Source organism: Nicotiana sylvestris, chromosome 9 (assembly GCF_000393655.2).
Source record: "Nicotiana sylvestris chromosome 9, ASM39365v2, whole genome shotgun sequence".
In the NCBI taxonomy this organism is placed as follows: Eukaryota; Viridiplantae; Streptophyta; class Magnoliopsida; order Solanales; family Solanaceae; genus Nicotiana; species Nicotiana sylvestris.
Genome location: NC_091065.1, coordinates 103293183 through 103308108, shown reverse-complemented (window position 1 = coordinate 103308108; position 14926 = coordinate 103293183). Strand labels below are relative to the sequence as shown.

The following is a 14926-nucleotide window of genomic DNA, read 5'->3' as shown; positions in this document are numbered from 1 at the left end:
AGACAAGACTAAATGAAGTTAGGGGTTTGGCATCTACCCCTACCTTGCTTATATATTAATAACCAAAATTGAAATGCATGAAGTAGCGAATATATTACCTTTCTAAAGAAGGAAACTCTCTGTTACAGGGATGATTAGGAAAGGGAAACTAGAAAACAGGGACATGTCAACTAACCGTGCCTATGTTTTTACGATGATTCACCTTAAGCAGCCTCTCTTAGGGAAGAAGACCTTTCTTTCCGAGCCATTAATAACTGCCGGCTTTCAACGGGTCCGGCTATCCTTTCACCGGTCATTTTGTGCCTATGTAGGAGAGGGAGAGAAACAAAACAAAATATAAAGGGAAAAGATCACTTTTTAGTCCGCGGTCAAAACTATTTATATCCCATAGCCGCAAAAGTGTATAAACTTTGTATATTTTTTATATATAACATACAGAAATGTATATATATATACAAAAAATATATATTTTTCGGCTATTATTTTGAGAGCGGTTATACAAGTGTCCTTTTTTCAAAGATAAACCCGAACTTCACAGTTATATGCAACCTGGCAAACAGGTTGAACAAATGAAAGAATTTACAAATTTGAGAAGGAAATTTCAGTTAGTCAAACTCTTTCTTCTTTTACTTTCTAAATGCGTATACAATATTTCGTTCCACGTATCTGGAACCCCAGGAAGACACCAATGGCTACAATCTTGAACACGCGAACAGCTACCCGGTTTTCTTCCATATATAGAGGGATGAGCATCAATCCTATAATCTGACAAACCAGTTATATTCAAAAAGGTAACTGGAGTCTTCATCTTCCCTATGATTTGTTCCACTAACATGTTCTTCTCTGGGTATTCGCCATTGTAAGTCTCAGGAAGAGGTTGAGAAGCTTCTCTGCAATGTCCACCAGTGTTCCACTGACCCCCGCTATCAAATTTAAGAAGAGGATGATTAGCAATACAAGATGTGAAGCCAATATTTAGTTCAAAGCAAATTAAGGCATACCTGAAATGAGAAGGAGCAGAGCTTCGGAAGAAAACTTGTGTTTTGGTTGGATTGACATGTCTATCTACCCATGATGCCCAAGTCGTGAGGGCCTTTTCGAAAGCTGTTGAAACATCAAGACGGGGATGAACTTGATTCCTCTCCTGGTAGTAATTTTTCCTGTTGTGACACTACCGGTTAGAAACGAGGATTTAGAAGAATACAACACAGCATCCATCATATACAAGAATAACAAGTAACTTGTTTTCTAGCTTAATAGCAAAAATTGAAAGGATTGACCAAGAAACAATCTAGCTCATTAACTGGTATTGCTAAGTTCGTTCTGTATTCTATCACATTATAATTACATTTTACATCGATATTAGCTTATCCAATTAAACAATAACAACAACTACACTTCGATCCCAGACTAGTTCGACTCAGCTATATAAATCCCCAGTGACTATCTCGCACCTTTTAAGCTCATCTCAATAGACTTCTCCAATTAACCACCAGTAATAACCTGCTAGTTAGTCCCAATCCCAAAGAAGTTGGACTCGGCTATATGAATTCTCACTCACTATCTCGCTCCTTTTAACCTCATCTCCATCCAATACAGGCTTTCTCCAATTAACCATCAGTAATAACCTGCTAGTTAGTCCCAATTCCAAACAAGTTGGACTTGGCTTATCCAATTAACCATTGGTAATAACCTGTTAGTTAGTCTCAAAGTGCAGTAGTCTAAAACAGATCTTTATATAGACTATTAAACTAAGAACTTCAACAAGAACTCCTTAAAGAACAGATTCTCATCCTACTATAAGTATCTCTAAGATGTTAAACTGGAAGTAACTTTAAATTAGTCCCCAGGAATATAGTTTCCGAAAGGCTTACCCTGCTTTAGTTTTATGGTGACTCCACCAATGAGCAGTATTAAACACCAGAACATCAGCCCCTCTCCATCTTGATGAACTTTTATCAATCGTATCAATTCGCAGGGTTTGCACCCGCCTGCTGCCTATTCTTGCCTTGCCCTCATGAACCAAAAAATGAGTTACATAGTACTCAACAGTACATTGGTAGTCCTGCAAAATTGACACCAAAAATTTCAAGCTGGCAAAAAAAAAAGAAATTCTGCATATTAAAGCTATCCATAAGTAAAAATAGAAAAAATTAAAAAGAAGTTTGGACTGATTACCACAAATTTGAAACAATAATTCCCCTTCTCTTTGGTTATTCTCCGACCACGAGTCTCATAAACCTTTCTTGGATCTTTGACTGCTCCCATTAATAAACACAACATTGACTCCCATTGGTTTCTGTTAATGGAATCACCAACAAAAACTAACCTTTTGCCTCTAATTAGTTCCAGCATTTGGGTAGAATTGAACCTATAGAACAAAAGTTACAAGCTAAGAATTACTTATTTGTCAAGCTTTCTTATTACACATTACTAGCCAAGTCTACATCTTGACCAGACAATGAAAGCGTACAATTTCAGCAACGGATAAGGGAAAGGGACAAAAGAGTAAAGTTGTTATTGTTTTACCTACCTTAGAATGTCACAATCTTGAGGTTGCCACCTCCATTTCATATAATGCTTATCCAATCTTCCATTAGATTCACAACTAAAACCTTCATCAATGTAGGGACATGAGGCATTTGTGTACAAAGGGTAGCTCTCATCAAATACCCACTTCCCTTTTGTGATGTCACATACTTTCTTATTATTCACCACCTTAAGCACAATATCACTAGAAGCTTCTCTTTCTAGTTTCTTGAATATAGGAAAAGAGACATTTTGCTGTTGCTTTGCACTATCTATTTGAAGAACCTCGGAAACAGTTTCAGATTTCGTCGAGCGGTTACCAAAAAAGGTTGAATTTTTCACAGTAGAGTTACTATTTATGACATATGCCACTGATTTAGGCTCACTTTCCTTTTCCAAAATTCCTTCAGGTGCTGAAATGTTAGAAATTTGGGACTCATTTTCAACTCTACTGAAATGTGTGCCCACCAAAATTGAGTTCTCGATTTGGGTTGCTGAGTAATTTCTGTGAAAAGAACTCAAAGTTTGAATCTTGAAGTTTGGTTTGAGATCCAAAGGGACTGAAGAAGTAGTAGTGTTGAAGTGAAGATGGGGGTCTTGACGAGTAGATAGTGGAAGGTTGAGGACCCAAATGGAAAAGAAGATGAGAATTATTAAAGAAAAGGAGACGGTGAAAGAGAAAAGCCATAGCCTTGTGGGCTTGATAGAGAAACTCCTCTGCTTCTCCATAAGATTTCTCTAAGAGACACTGTGTGTGTGTGTGTTTGGTGTAAGGGCTTTCTTCTAAAACACTATAGAAGTCAAGAAGAGTGGTTAAGATATGGTAATGCACATAGAGAAGCACATGCTGACATGCAAAGGCGTTTTGGGAATAATTATTAATAATAATATACAACAGCTAATGAAGATAAGAAATGTATAGTAAGTATGCTGTACAAAATGATAAATTATTGACAAGAGAGAGTAGTTGTAATCAAACGTATGCTCAGATTCTGGCGGAGTAGTTATCAATCGTAATCTATATCTATATTATATTAAAAGAAGAGTAGTGAAGCATGTGATTAAGCCAAGTGGCAAGCTAAAATGAAGTCACTTGGCAATTTTAAGATAACATTAATTATTAAAAATTATAAATAAAAATATAATTAATGAAAGTAGTTTAATGAATTTTATACATAATCTAAATAGATCTTAGACAAATCTAATCTATACATGTATATTTGTATCTATATGTATATCTATATTTATATCTATATATTGATCCACTCATAGCTTTTTTTCTATATTAGCTAGAAATATGGAAGTGAAAAATTAATTAAACATTAAAAAACTATAATAGAAAAAAATAAAAAATACAGAAATACGTAAATTGAGATAATCTATGACTATTTATATTTTGGAGTATGTTAAAATATAAAATAAAATTAAAATTTATTTATGATATTAAAAATTTATTGAGTATAAAAATTAAATAAAGTCAAGCAGCAAAATAAGATCTTACTCAATCTATCTATATTATATTAAAAGGAGAGTAATGAAGCATGAAGTTAAGCCAAGTGGCGTATTGAGAAAAAGCCACTTGGCACTTTTATGAAATCTATTTGTTGGATTCTATTTGTATAACATTGAAAAAAATATTATTCGATATTCTTTTGTATCTAATTATTAATTGGATAAAAAATCTGTTGGGAAAGAAAGATGAAATCGAGCTATCCATGAACATGTATTACCATATCTAGATTATATTATATATAAGTTCATGGTTTCCGTCAAAAAATTATTATTTGATGTTCTTTTGTATCTAATTAATAATTAATTTTTTTGGTGGGAATGAAATATGAAATAGAGTTGTCCGTGAATATATATAACCATATTTGGAGTAATATTACATATGACAAATATTCTGTTGAAATATGAAATTAATAATTTGAGTTAATGTGGGTAAGAGAAAAATGTATGAAATACTCTGCTGACATAAAAATGGAAAGAAAAAATTATTTCCAAAAACGTGTTATGGACCAAAGTCCAAAAATAAGTAAAAGAAAAAGATTATTGTGACATGACAATATATGATTACTCACACTTGCCATACAAAATTACAGGATCATCGATTTCTAATACTATTAAGGATTTCTTTTATGGTAGGCATCCTTTTTCGAGAAAGAATCAATTATAATTTTATTTTGGATCTTACACATTAATTTTAAGTTGAAATAATAAATCTATATTTAGTACAAGCTTTGTATCTAACCTTATTTGCAAACAATATATATTAATATAGGTATCATATACATTACTATAAGTATCTTTAATTAAATTTTGTGTATAATTCAAATATGGTGCGTATTCTTTTTCAAGAAAGAATTAATTAAATAAATATTTTGTCTTACGTCTATATTATGCTAAAAATAGACTGAAAAATTTAAGAAAGAATTAATTAAACTAAAATGTTCTCTTTTTAATGACCAAAGTAGAATCTTTTGGTCGTACACACAAAAAAAGACACAATTTTCATTAAGCAGACCAATATACTATAATTATAGGTATCTTTAATTAAATTTTGTGTATAATTCAGTTATGGTAGGTATTCTTTTTTTAGAAAGAATCAATTAAAATTTCGTTTTGTATCTTACACATTAATTTTAAGTTGAAATAATAATTCTATATTTAGTACAAGCTTTGTATCTGACCTTATTTACGAACAATATACATTATTATAGATATTTTTAATTAAATTTTGTGTATAATTCAGTTATTGTAGGTATTCTTTTTTAAGAGAGAAATAATTAAATAAACATTTTGTATCTTACATCTATATTATACTAAAGGAAATAATATTGAAAAATGAACAAGAGGACAAAGGAAAAAGACAAGAAAAATTAAGGCTTGGTGGTTAACAAATTTTAATTAACCATAAAAAAAATGTTGAAAATTAAAATAAGCCAAAAGCTAAAAAATGAAGATCCATATCATTTTTTTGCGCACTCACTCATACAAATTAATTTACACATACCTTTTTAAAAATTAAGATTTCATATACTTAAAAATTGATTTACTAGATTGTCTTTCCTTAGGAATCTTTATTTAAACAACTTTTGCTTATGTTTGGCTTCTCTACATTACTTAGAGTTTAGCTTCCACACAAACTTCTGCAAAGTATAGCTCCAAACTATAACTATATGAGCGAAATATTAATGTCCAAAATGAGTTGGAATTTAAAGGGCCGTGTTGTTAGATTATGACACATTCCAGATCGCGAGAAACTAGAAAATTCTAATTTAATTGAATTAATTATTCAAGATGAAAAGGTACATACTCTTTTACATGTTATTTTTTTCGAGTTGTGATGTATTTTCTTCAACTTATGCGCCTTACTAACTTAAATTTCTTTTCAAATTTTTTATTTTAGGGAGATCGAATTCATGCAACTATTGGGATTTTCGTACTTTCAATACAAGCATTAGGAAATGTAAGGTGTCTTACGCATAATTAGGTTTTCAATTTTCCAAAATGTTAGTGACAGGGGTTTACCAGAAATTCTTGAGTTTTTACTCATATTTTTTTGTAGTGATAAACCTCAATACTGAGGACAACTTCTGAAAAATGCACTGCAATATGTAATGAGCATTTGCTACAAAAATGTTCCCTTAGGCACGTGCTACATATCAAGCAAATTGTATAGCATCATTATTTTTTGTAGAACATTCATATCAAACAAATTGTATAGTATCATTATTTTTTATGGAACATTTATTAGGATATGGAATGAAAGTTTTACTGGAGTCTTAAAATGTTTTTAATGTTTGGTTGTAAAGATGGTATTAACACTAACATATTAAACTTTATGGTGTAGATCGTTCTTTTTAATTATCCGCGTATCATGCGGGTACTAATACTAGTTATATTAAAAGGAGAGTAGTGAAGCATGTGGTTAAGCCAAGTGGCAAGCTAAAAAGAAGCCACTTAGCAATTTTAAGGCAACATTAAAAATTTGAATTATAAATGGAAACATAATTAATGGAAGTAGTTTAATGAATCTTATACTTAATCTAAATAGATCTTAGACAAATTTAATCTATATATCTACATTTAAATTTATATTTATATGTATATTTATATTTATATTGATATTGATTCACCCATAGATTTTTTTTATATTTAGCTAGAGATATGGAGGTAAAAATTAATTAAAAATTCTAATCGGAAAAAATAAAAAATTAAAAAGACGTAATTGAGATAACCTATGACTATTTATACATTGGAGTGAGTTAAAATATAAAATAAAATTAAAGTTTACTTAAATTATTAAAGATATATTGAGTTTAAAAATTAAATAAATTCAAGCAGCAAAATAAGATCTTACATAAAGTATATAAATTATTTATAAAGTAATAAAAAACTTAAATAATCAGTAAAAATATTTTAAAAATAAGAATAATAAAGCCATTTTAATATTGATAAATCGGGTAGACGAATATTTTATACGTAAATATTACTACAACATTCAGATATAATGTGTTCAAACAATTAAGAAAATATATTTTTTTATTAATATTTGAATTGAGTGCAGTAAGTTTAAGTTTGAAAGTATAACATAATTTTTTGAAAATGTAGTCAAATATAGAAAATAGAATAATAAAACTTATTTGAATTTGAGAAAGTTTTTTAATTTTTATCTATATTATATTAGAATGAATGTGGTAGAAATAGATATTAAATTCAAACAAGCTAATAAAAATCCACATGACAGTGTAATAATATCAGGTATTGAATAATATAATATCAAAATAAATAATAAATAGAGAAAAAATAAAAATTCAGATTTTTTATCATAGAGAAGAAGGGTAAAACTTATTTAAATTTGAGATGAGAAAGTTTTTTATATTATGATAAGAAAATTTATAATATGGATAAGTCCATGTAACTCAAGTTTAATAGATAAAATCAACACCTAAAAATATTGAATAATAGAAATAAATTAGAGATAATATGAGATATTTATAAATCATAAGTTTAGAAAATAAAATAAATTAAATATACAATGCTTAAATTCTTATTAAAATTTAAATAATTTAAAATTTTCGAGCAATATTTTTAAAACAAAATAAATATTTATTTTATGATTAGAAAATTATATATTTATCTATATTATATTAAAGAATAATAGTTTATAATGATATTAAAAAAAGTTACAAGTTAATGAAAAGCCACATAAAACGTATTAAGACTATATATTAGATTAAAAATTAGCAAAATTATTAAAAATTACTATTAGAAAAGAAAGGGAAAGGCTATTTGAATTTGAAATTTGAAATTTGTTAAAACTACGATTAGAATGTCCAAACTATGGATAATATCACGAAATTGAAGTCTTATTTATGAAAAAAATATTAAAATAGAAAATAAATTTCTAATATAGGTAATTTTACTAATAAAAATTAAAGATTAAATTTGTATTAAATCTAAAAAAGAAAGAAAATTTACGTAAGAAATAAAATGATAATGAAAATATTACTACAACATTAACATATAATGTGTTCAAACAACAAAGAAAATATTTTTCTATGATTAATATCTGAATTGAGTGCAGTTAGTTTAAGTTTGAATATATAGTATAATATTTTAAAAATGCGGTCCAATTTAGAAAATAGAATGATAAGAATTATTTGAATTTGAGATGAGATTTTTTTTATTTCATAAGTTTTTATTTTTTAAAATATTATGTAAAGAAATAAAATGACAATAAACATATTAATACATATATATAATATGTTCAAACAATTAAGAAATTATTTTTCTATGATTAAAATAAATTTTAAAAATATAAATAACTTTATAATATAGGTAATTTTACTAATGAAATTAAAAATTAAATTTGTATCTTAAAGCTAAAAAAAAAAAAGAAAATTTAACTGCATCTAATACAAAAATAATTATAAGAGAACTCAATATATTTGTAACATAATCATCAAATATATGTATTAATATTTTAGACTAATTCAATTTTACAATTTAAAATAAAATATGATGTTATTCTGGTTAAAAGTAAAATATTAATATAAAAATAATTAAAATTTATAGTAGGGAAGAAAATGTATTAAAAAAATAGAGATAGTGTGAGGTTACTTATACATTAAATTAATTTAAAAATAAATAAATTAAAAAATTAAATTATATTTAAAAATATTACAATAAATTTAAATGATTTAAAAAAATTTGAATGCATAAAAATATACCAAATTTCAAGAATTAAACATTTATATTTATTAAAGACTATTAAAAGAATAATAAGCAAGATATTAATTAAAAGACTTTAATAAAAAATTATATGATAGTAAAATAATATTAAATAATAAATAATATAATAACTATAAGAAAAAAATAAAATAAAAAAGAATTTGCGTAAAAATTATGTGATGAATAAGACATATTTAACTTTTAAATAAAAACAAAGTGATAGTAAGAGAAGTCTGTTAAAATAATATGATCTAATTTGCTTAAACAAGACAGATCGCAACATGATAAGTTTAGTATTCTTTGATATTGACAACAAAACGAAGTGCAAGTACTAAAATCAAGTAGTTAGGTTGCTACAAATAAAAAAACAAAATAGGTTGTGCACTACGAGATTTGAACAATAATTTCATATCCTACTTCATAATTAATATCTAATGTTATATAATTTTTATCTGAGAGGTTTATATTTTAAGATTATTTGCACATGATTCAAATAACTAACATCACAATTTAACATGATGTGTATCCGCGCATCGCGCAGGTACTAATACTAGTTACTATAAAGTATAAATGTTAGTGAAAATGTTTCATATATTTTTTCTTCTTTAAAAGAAGTAGTAAAGAATTGAGTTATGGTTATCTTCGTGATGAAGAAAAGATTGACTATTGTGCCCCAAACATTTGTAAGGTTTAGCATTGCATGGAATGATAGCCGTTATTTTCACAACCTTTTTTTTAGTACTAATGGGATTTTTTTTTCCTACTTAGTAAGTAATATAAAAATCCTATTAGTACTAAAAAAAAAGTTGTGAAAATAGATTAATTTCATTTTTATTAACGTTATGTGTATTATTAGATGGAGATAGAGGGGTAATAAAGAAAGAGAAATTGAGTAGCTGGTTTATTTTTTTTATAAGATGAAATATTGATTATTTACTGTGAATAGGAGCAATCAGGGGCGTACGCAAAAATTTTCATAAGCGGTGTCACAATTTATACGTAGACGGTGATAGTAGCAGCAAGCCAACGCATTCAAAAATTGAGTAACGGAGTTTACATATAGATACAATAATTCTTATTACTTAACCATCATAGGAGTGTCTTTTCTACTAGTTTGTTCAATGTATTGGCAAAAATTAACACAAATACTACTAAGAACCAATTTATTAAGTGGTGTCACTTTACTTTTACTATATCTTATTTTGTTTTTGCATATCATCTACCATATCCTGCGGGCACAAACAGAATATAAGCCGTTGCAAAATCACACACTTAAAATTGGAATTTATGACCAAACAACTTATGAAACAGATTTAAAAAGAAAAGGCGCGTTATTCAATGAAGAAAAGGATAGGAAAAAGAGTGAGACACCCTTTTCTTGTTTTGCTTTAGGTATTAAAGCAACAACACTTGCGGAATAATAAGACATCTAATAAAGAATAGGAAGATTTCATGTGAGACATTTGAACGTTGCAACTAAGTGATGCGTAATAAAATAAATACGGTGTATTCTACAAAATAAGATTGATATTTCTTGCCTGAGGTACATAAATCAGTAGCTGGAAATTACCTAGTATAAAATTTACTCTCACACGAAAACTAGAAAGGAAAGATGGAACCCTGTCTCTTAAGTTTGTGGGTGGTAAAATTAAGCAGAAAAAACAGCCTCAACAAGAACATGTTTTTTCCTAGGATATCCCAAACCAATCATATGGTTAAGATAAACAGTCCCTTCCTTCACAGTAGCTGCTGTAGTTAAACGATGAATAGCACCTTTGGCCTTCCCTATAATACTACAACTCTCCCAATCATCAGAACTCTCAACTAACCTCGTCGGATTTCCAGCAACGACTAGCTTGGTCAAAGACAACAGTTCCATGCCATCACCAAATTTCAATGATCCACCATTTATCTTCACTAGCTTTACTTCATCACCCTTTGCTATTTCAATCTTGTACAAATTGCCCGAAAATGTATGAGCCACCAGTAAGTATCCATTTGGATGATAAACTATTCCGTTTAGTCCAACTAGCTTATTGTACCACTCTTTAGGAGTAAATATTGGGTTCTTGATCGTATATTTAAGTTCTCCATTCACGCCCACCTTCCATATCTTATTTGCTTTGGCATCTGTAATGTATGCATTTCCCTCAGTATCGACCACCACATCATCCGCAAATGCTTTCTCATCCTCTGCAGGTTTTTAGTATAGCATTAGTACAGTTATAATCAAGCAAGTATAAAAGAAAACTCAAATTAAAGGCGGACCTAGGATGAGTATTGTGAGTTCAACTGAACCAACTGCTTTCGGCTCGAACTATGTATACATATGCAAAAAATTAAAATAGACATACACATATAATAAAGTACACTCATGTTGTACTTGGTGACAGTACAACAACAACAAACCCAGTGAATTCTCACATGTGAAGTCTGGGAAGGCTAGTGTGTACACAGACTAAATCTTAAATTTACCTCTATAAGAAATCATGTTCCATGAGCATATCTTGAAACTAAATGAAGTGCTAGAACACTAACAACTGGACATGTGGAAACAATCATTTTGACTAACAATTGCACAGATATCCCAGCTTTCAGTGCCTAGTTAGTTTTTTGTCAACCATTTATTATTGTCCTAGCTCACTTCCAAGTGATATCTAGTCATCTTACGATTTTAAAATCTAAAACATCTGCTTATGTTTGAGGCTGAATAGTTGGCCAAAATGAAACTCGCAGAGCTATACAAAAACAGATAAGAATACACAAATCACTACAGGTCATTGAGTGATACAAACTATGTTAGAACTCCAACACTACTCGCTGTCTCAACAGGGCATATTCTCTGGTTTGTCACATGCAAACACAAAGCTGCAGTACGTTTGAAGATATTTTTTCCTGAAATGATATTACTAGAATTTTAATAAGGTGGACTTTCAAGGGCATAATATAACACAATCAAAGCTCTCGAATACAAAACATATTGTTAAATAAGCTTCTTGTTTTTGTACCTTCGAGGACATCCCAAAAAATATACTAAATGTTTCTTTAACAATTGAACTTTCAAATAATGAGGGGCCATCAGCCGTACAACTAGAAAGAAGTTCCACAATGCAATTGAAGAAAGAAATCTTACAAGAGATTTCATGCCATGAAGAATGAATGGTACTGACTACTTGTTCCTTTACTTTATGTAAAGAAAGGCCCACTTTTTAAGCTTTTAGAGCAAAGATTAAAATATTAAGAGTGAATTTGGAGAAAAAAATAGCAACAAATGTTACTTATTATTCTAAAAATCAAATATCGGAACAAATATATAGTATTATTTTTCCTAAACGACTAATATTTCGAACAAGAGAAATAATTTACGGTAAAAAATACCGTCCCACATGGGCAGGCTTGACTTGTGGTAAAATAACTTTTGGAAATAGAAGTACCAAGTCTTAAAGTGCTTTCCTGCCCACCGAAAATTTAAGATATAATTAACGAATAACTCTTGTGCCTTTCTTAGCCGAACAAAGTGGAGTAACAACTGAAAACACATCAATGAATTAGGCCACAAGTGCTTTCTTAGTAGTTTTGTATTGTTGGAAATAAAATTATTTGTCGAAAATCCTATTTGGAAATTGGTTATTAGCCCAATTGTTGTACTATGCGGTGAATAATAAGCAGCAAACATTTGAAAATATTGATGTGAATAATAAGCACCGAAAATTTAAGATATAATTAACGAATAACTCTTGTGCCTTTCTTAGCCGAACAAAGTGGAGTAACAACTGAAAACACATCAATGAATTAGGCCACAAGTGCTTTCTTACCCACATTTAGAAGAAAATATTGGTAAAGGAAGAAATAAAAGTGGTTTATTGTGTCTTAATTAGCAAAGAAAATGGTCTTTACATAACCCAAATACACATCAATATTTTCAAATGTTTGCTGCTTATTATTCACCGGATAGTACAACAATTGGGCTAATAACCAATTTCCAAAAAGGATTTTCGACAATAATTTTATTTCCAACAATACAAAACTACTAAATTTGAGCTAATTTTTTATAGTATAAATGTATAATTATTACTCTATCTGTTTCAGTTTAAATGACACACTTTTCTTATTAGTCTGTTCAAAAAATAATAACACATTTCTACAAATGGAAATAATTCAACTTTAAACTATTCATTTTATCCATTTTACTCTTAATGAGAACCTTTCATAACCACACAAATATCAAGGTCACACAAAGCTTTAACCCCTTAAGCTTTTAGGACCACATGTTTCAAAAGTCTTCTTTTCTTTTTTAAATTTCATGTCAAGTCAAACTACCTCATCTAAATTGAAACAGAGAAAGTATTTAAGAAGTCAAATACTCCCTCCGTTTTAATTTATGTGAACCTATTTCATTTTTAGTCTGTGTCAAAAAGAATGACCCATTTCCTTATTTGGAAACAATTTACCTTTATGCAATGATTTATAGCCACACAAAATATATGTGCCTTATTTTACAACACAAGTTTAAAAGTCTTCTCTATTTTCTTAAACTCTGTACGCAGTCAAATGAGTTCACATAAATTGAAACGGAGGGGTATATTTCTTCCACTATAATATGTTTTAATTATATTCAAATGTATAGTGTAGTACTTTTTAAAATATTTCTAATATATAAATATTTTATAAAAAGTATTTCTCCAATCTACACTTCGTTACACAAGGAGAATAATATAACAAAAAAAATTGTGATATATATAGATTCGCGCCCTCGTGTGATGGGTCATTGCATTATTCCTTTTCCTTTTATAATAGTGACAAAAGCATAGGATAAAAACTACCTCAAGAATCTCGAGGCAAAATGGTCGCCAACAGAGCTTAATGATTGTAGAAAAGATACAAGTCAAAACAAAAATATGGATTACTTACAAAGTTTTTTTACTATACTAAATACTAATTAATTCTCATAAGCTCTATTTTTATTTGAGGTTTTAAACTTCGTTATGTTTGCCAGACAAAAAGTCGCCGTCCCATCTGAACAGATCACTTCTTCGTTCCTTTCTAATATATGACACTTCCAAAATATTTATTATCACAACTTTAATCAAAATGATTAGGTTTATCATATTAAGAGAGAGCTTAATATGGTGAAATCATTATTTGCCCCAAATTACAACAGGACAGAGTATTCAATCTGACTATATTTGGCGTGCGGTAATTCATTAGGAAAAGGACATAGAATACTATAAATAATTAATGTATTAGGGGGACTACCTGAACCGCTAAGTTTGGTGAGAAAAATCCGGTTCCACGAAGTCAAATCATAGGCAGCCAAAGCGCTATAGCGATTGCCAAACACATCAGCTATAGCAACCAGAACCCGGTTCCTTTCCCGGTCTATAGTTAAACCGAGCGACGCATTGCCGGTCAAGTCAACATCCCTAACGACCGGAATTTCCTGCAGCACATTACCTGGGGAGTAATTCTCATAGACCGGAATCACACCTAAACCGCCTCCAAAGAAACTGACGATAAACCGGCGGTTTACATCGTCCCATTTGGCACACTCACGTAACCACCCTGTGCTGTGGTAATGATAGACGTGGGTTGCGGGGGCGGAAGTTTCGAGGTGGATTATGAAAGCAGTAGGAATTGCTGATACGAAAAAGAGGAGCAGAAAGAATTTGGTTGAACAGAAGAAAGAAGCCATGTTAAGAGTGTTTTTTTGTGGAGAAGAGAAAAAGATGGTATTTTGAGTGTTGTTTATAAGGTGAGTGTGCGTACAAAGGTAGGTGACTATTGGAAAGAATATAAAGAGATACTGATGAGAAATGGGACGAGAGAAAGGCCAAGATTCAACATGGGGCCGGTTGGACTTCTTGTGATTTGGCCTTTGGGTTAAATGCCCAAATTCAACATAATAGGCGGTGTTTGTTTCAATACCCATTCAACTTATCTAAATTTTATGGGTGTCCTAACACTCCATTATTGTTAAAACTAGGGGTGTACACAGGTCGGGTTGGTTCGGATTTTGCAATTACCAAACCAAACCAATTGTATCGGGTTTTTAAATCTATAGATCAAACCAAACCAACAAAAGTCGGGTTTTTCAATATCGGGTTTTCTCGGGTTTCTCGGGTTTTTCGTTCCGATAAACTTGTGCTCCAAATATTTCTAT

The 14926-nt window shown here is 29.7% G+C and overlaps 2 protein-coding genes across 2 annotated transcripts; both read right to left on the bottom strand.

Annotated features, from left to right (window-relative positions):
- Positions 1-454: 454 nt before the first annotated feature.
- Positions 455-3314, bottom strand: LOC104232087 (protein trichome birefringence-like 6). Its single transcript, XM_009785186.2, has 5 exons — positions 2534-3314; positions 2179-2371; positions 1875-2065; positions 1002-1160; positions 455-923 (listed from the first exon to the last, which is right to left on the bottom strand). Exons 1-5 carry the CDS (start codon positions 3256-3258, stop codon positions 602-604), a joined length of 1590 nt encoding a protein of 529 aa, XP_009783488.1. The 5' UTR covers positions 3259-3314; the 3' UTR covers positions 455-601.
- Positions 3315-10236: 6922 nt separating this feature from the next.
- LOC104232088 (uncharacterized) lies at positions 10237-14635 on the bottom strand. Its single transcript, XM_009785188.2, has 2 exons — positions 14023-14635; positions 10237-10959 (listed from the first exon to the last, which is right to left on the bottom strand). Exons 1-2 carry the CDS (start codon positions 14456-14458, stop codon positions 10415-10417), a joined length of 981 nt encoding a protein of 326 aa, XP_009783490.1. The 5' UTR covers positions 14459-14635; the 3' UTR covers positions 10237-10414.
- Positions 14636-14926: the final 291 nt, after the last annotated feature.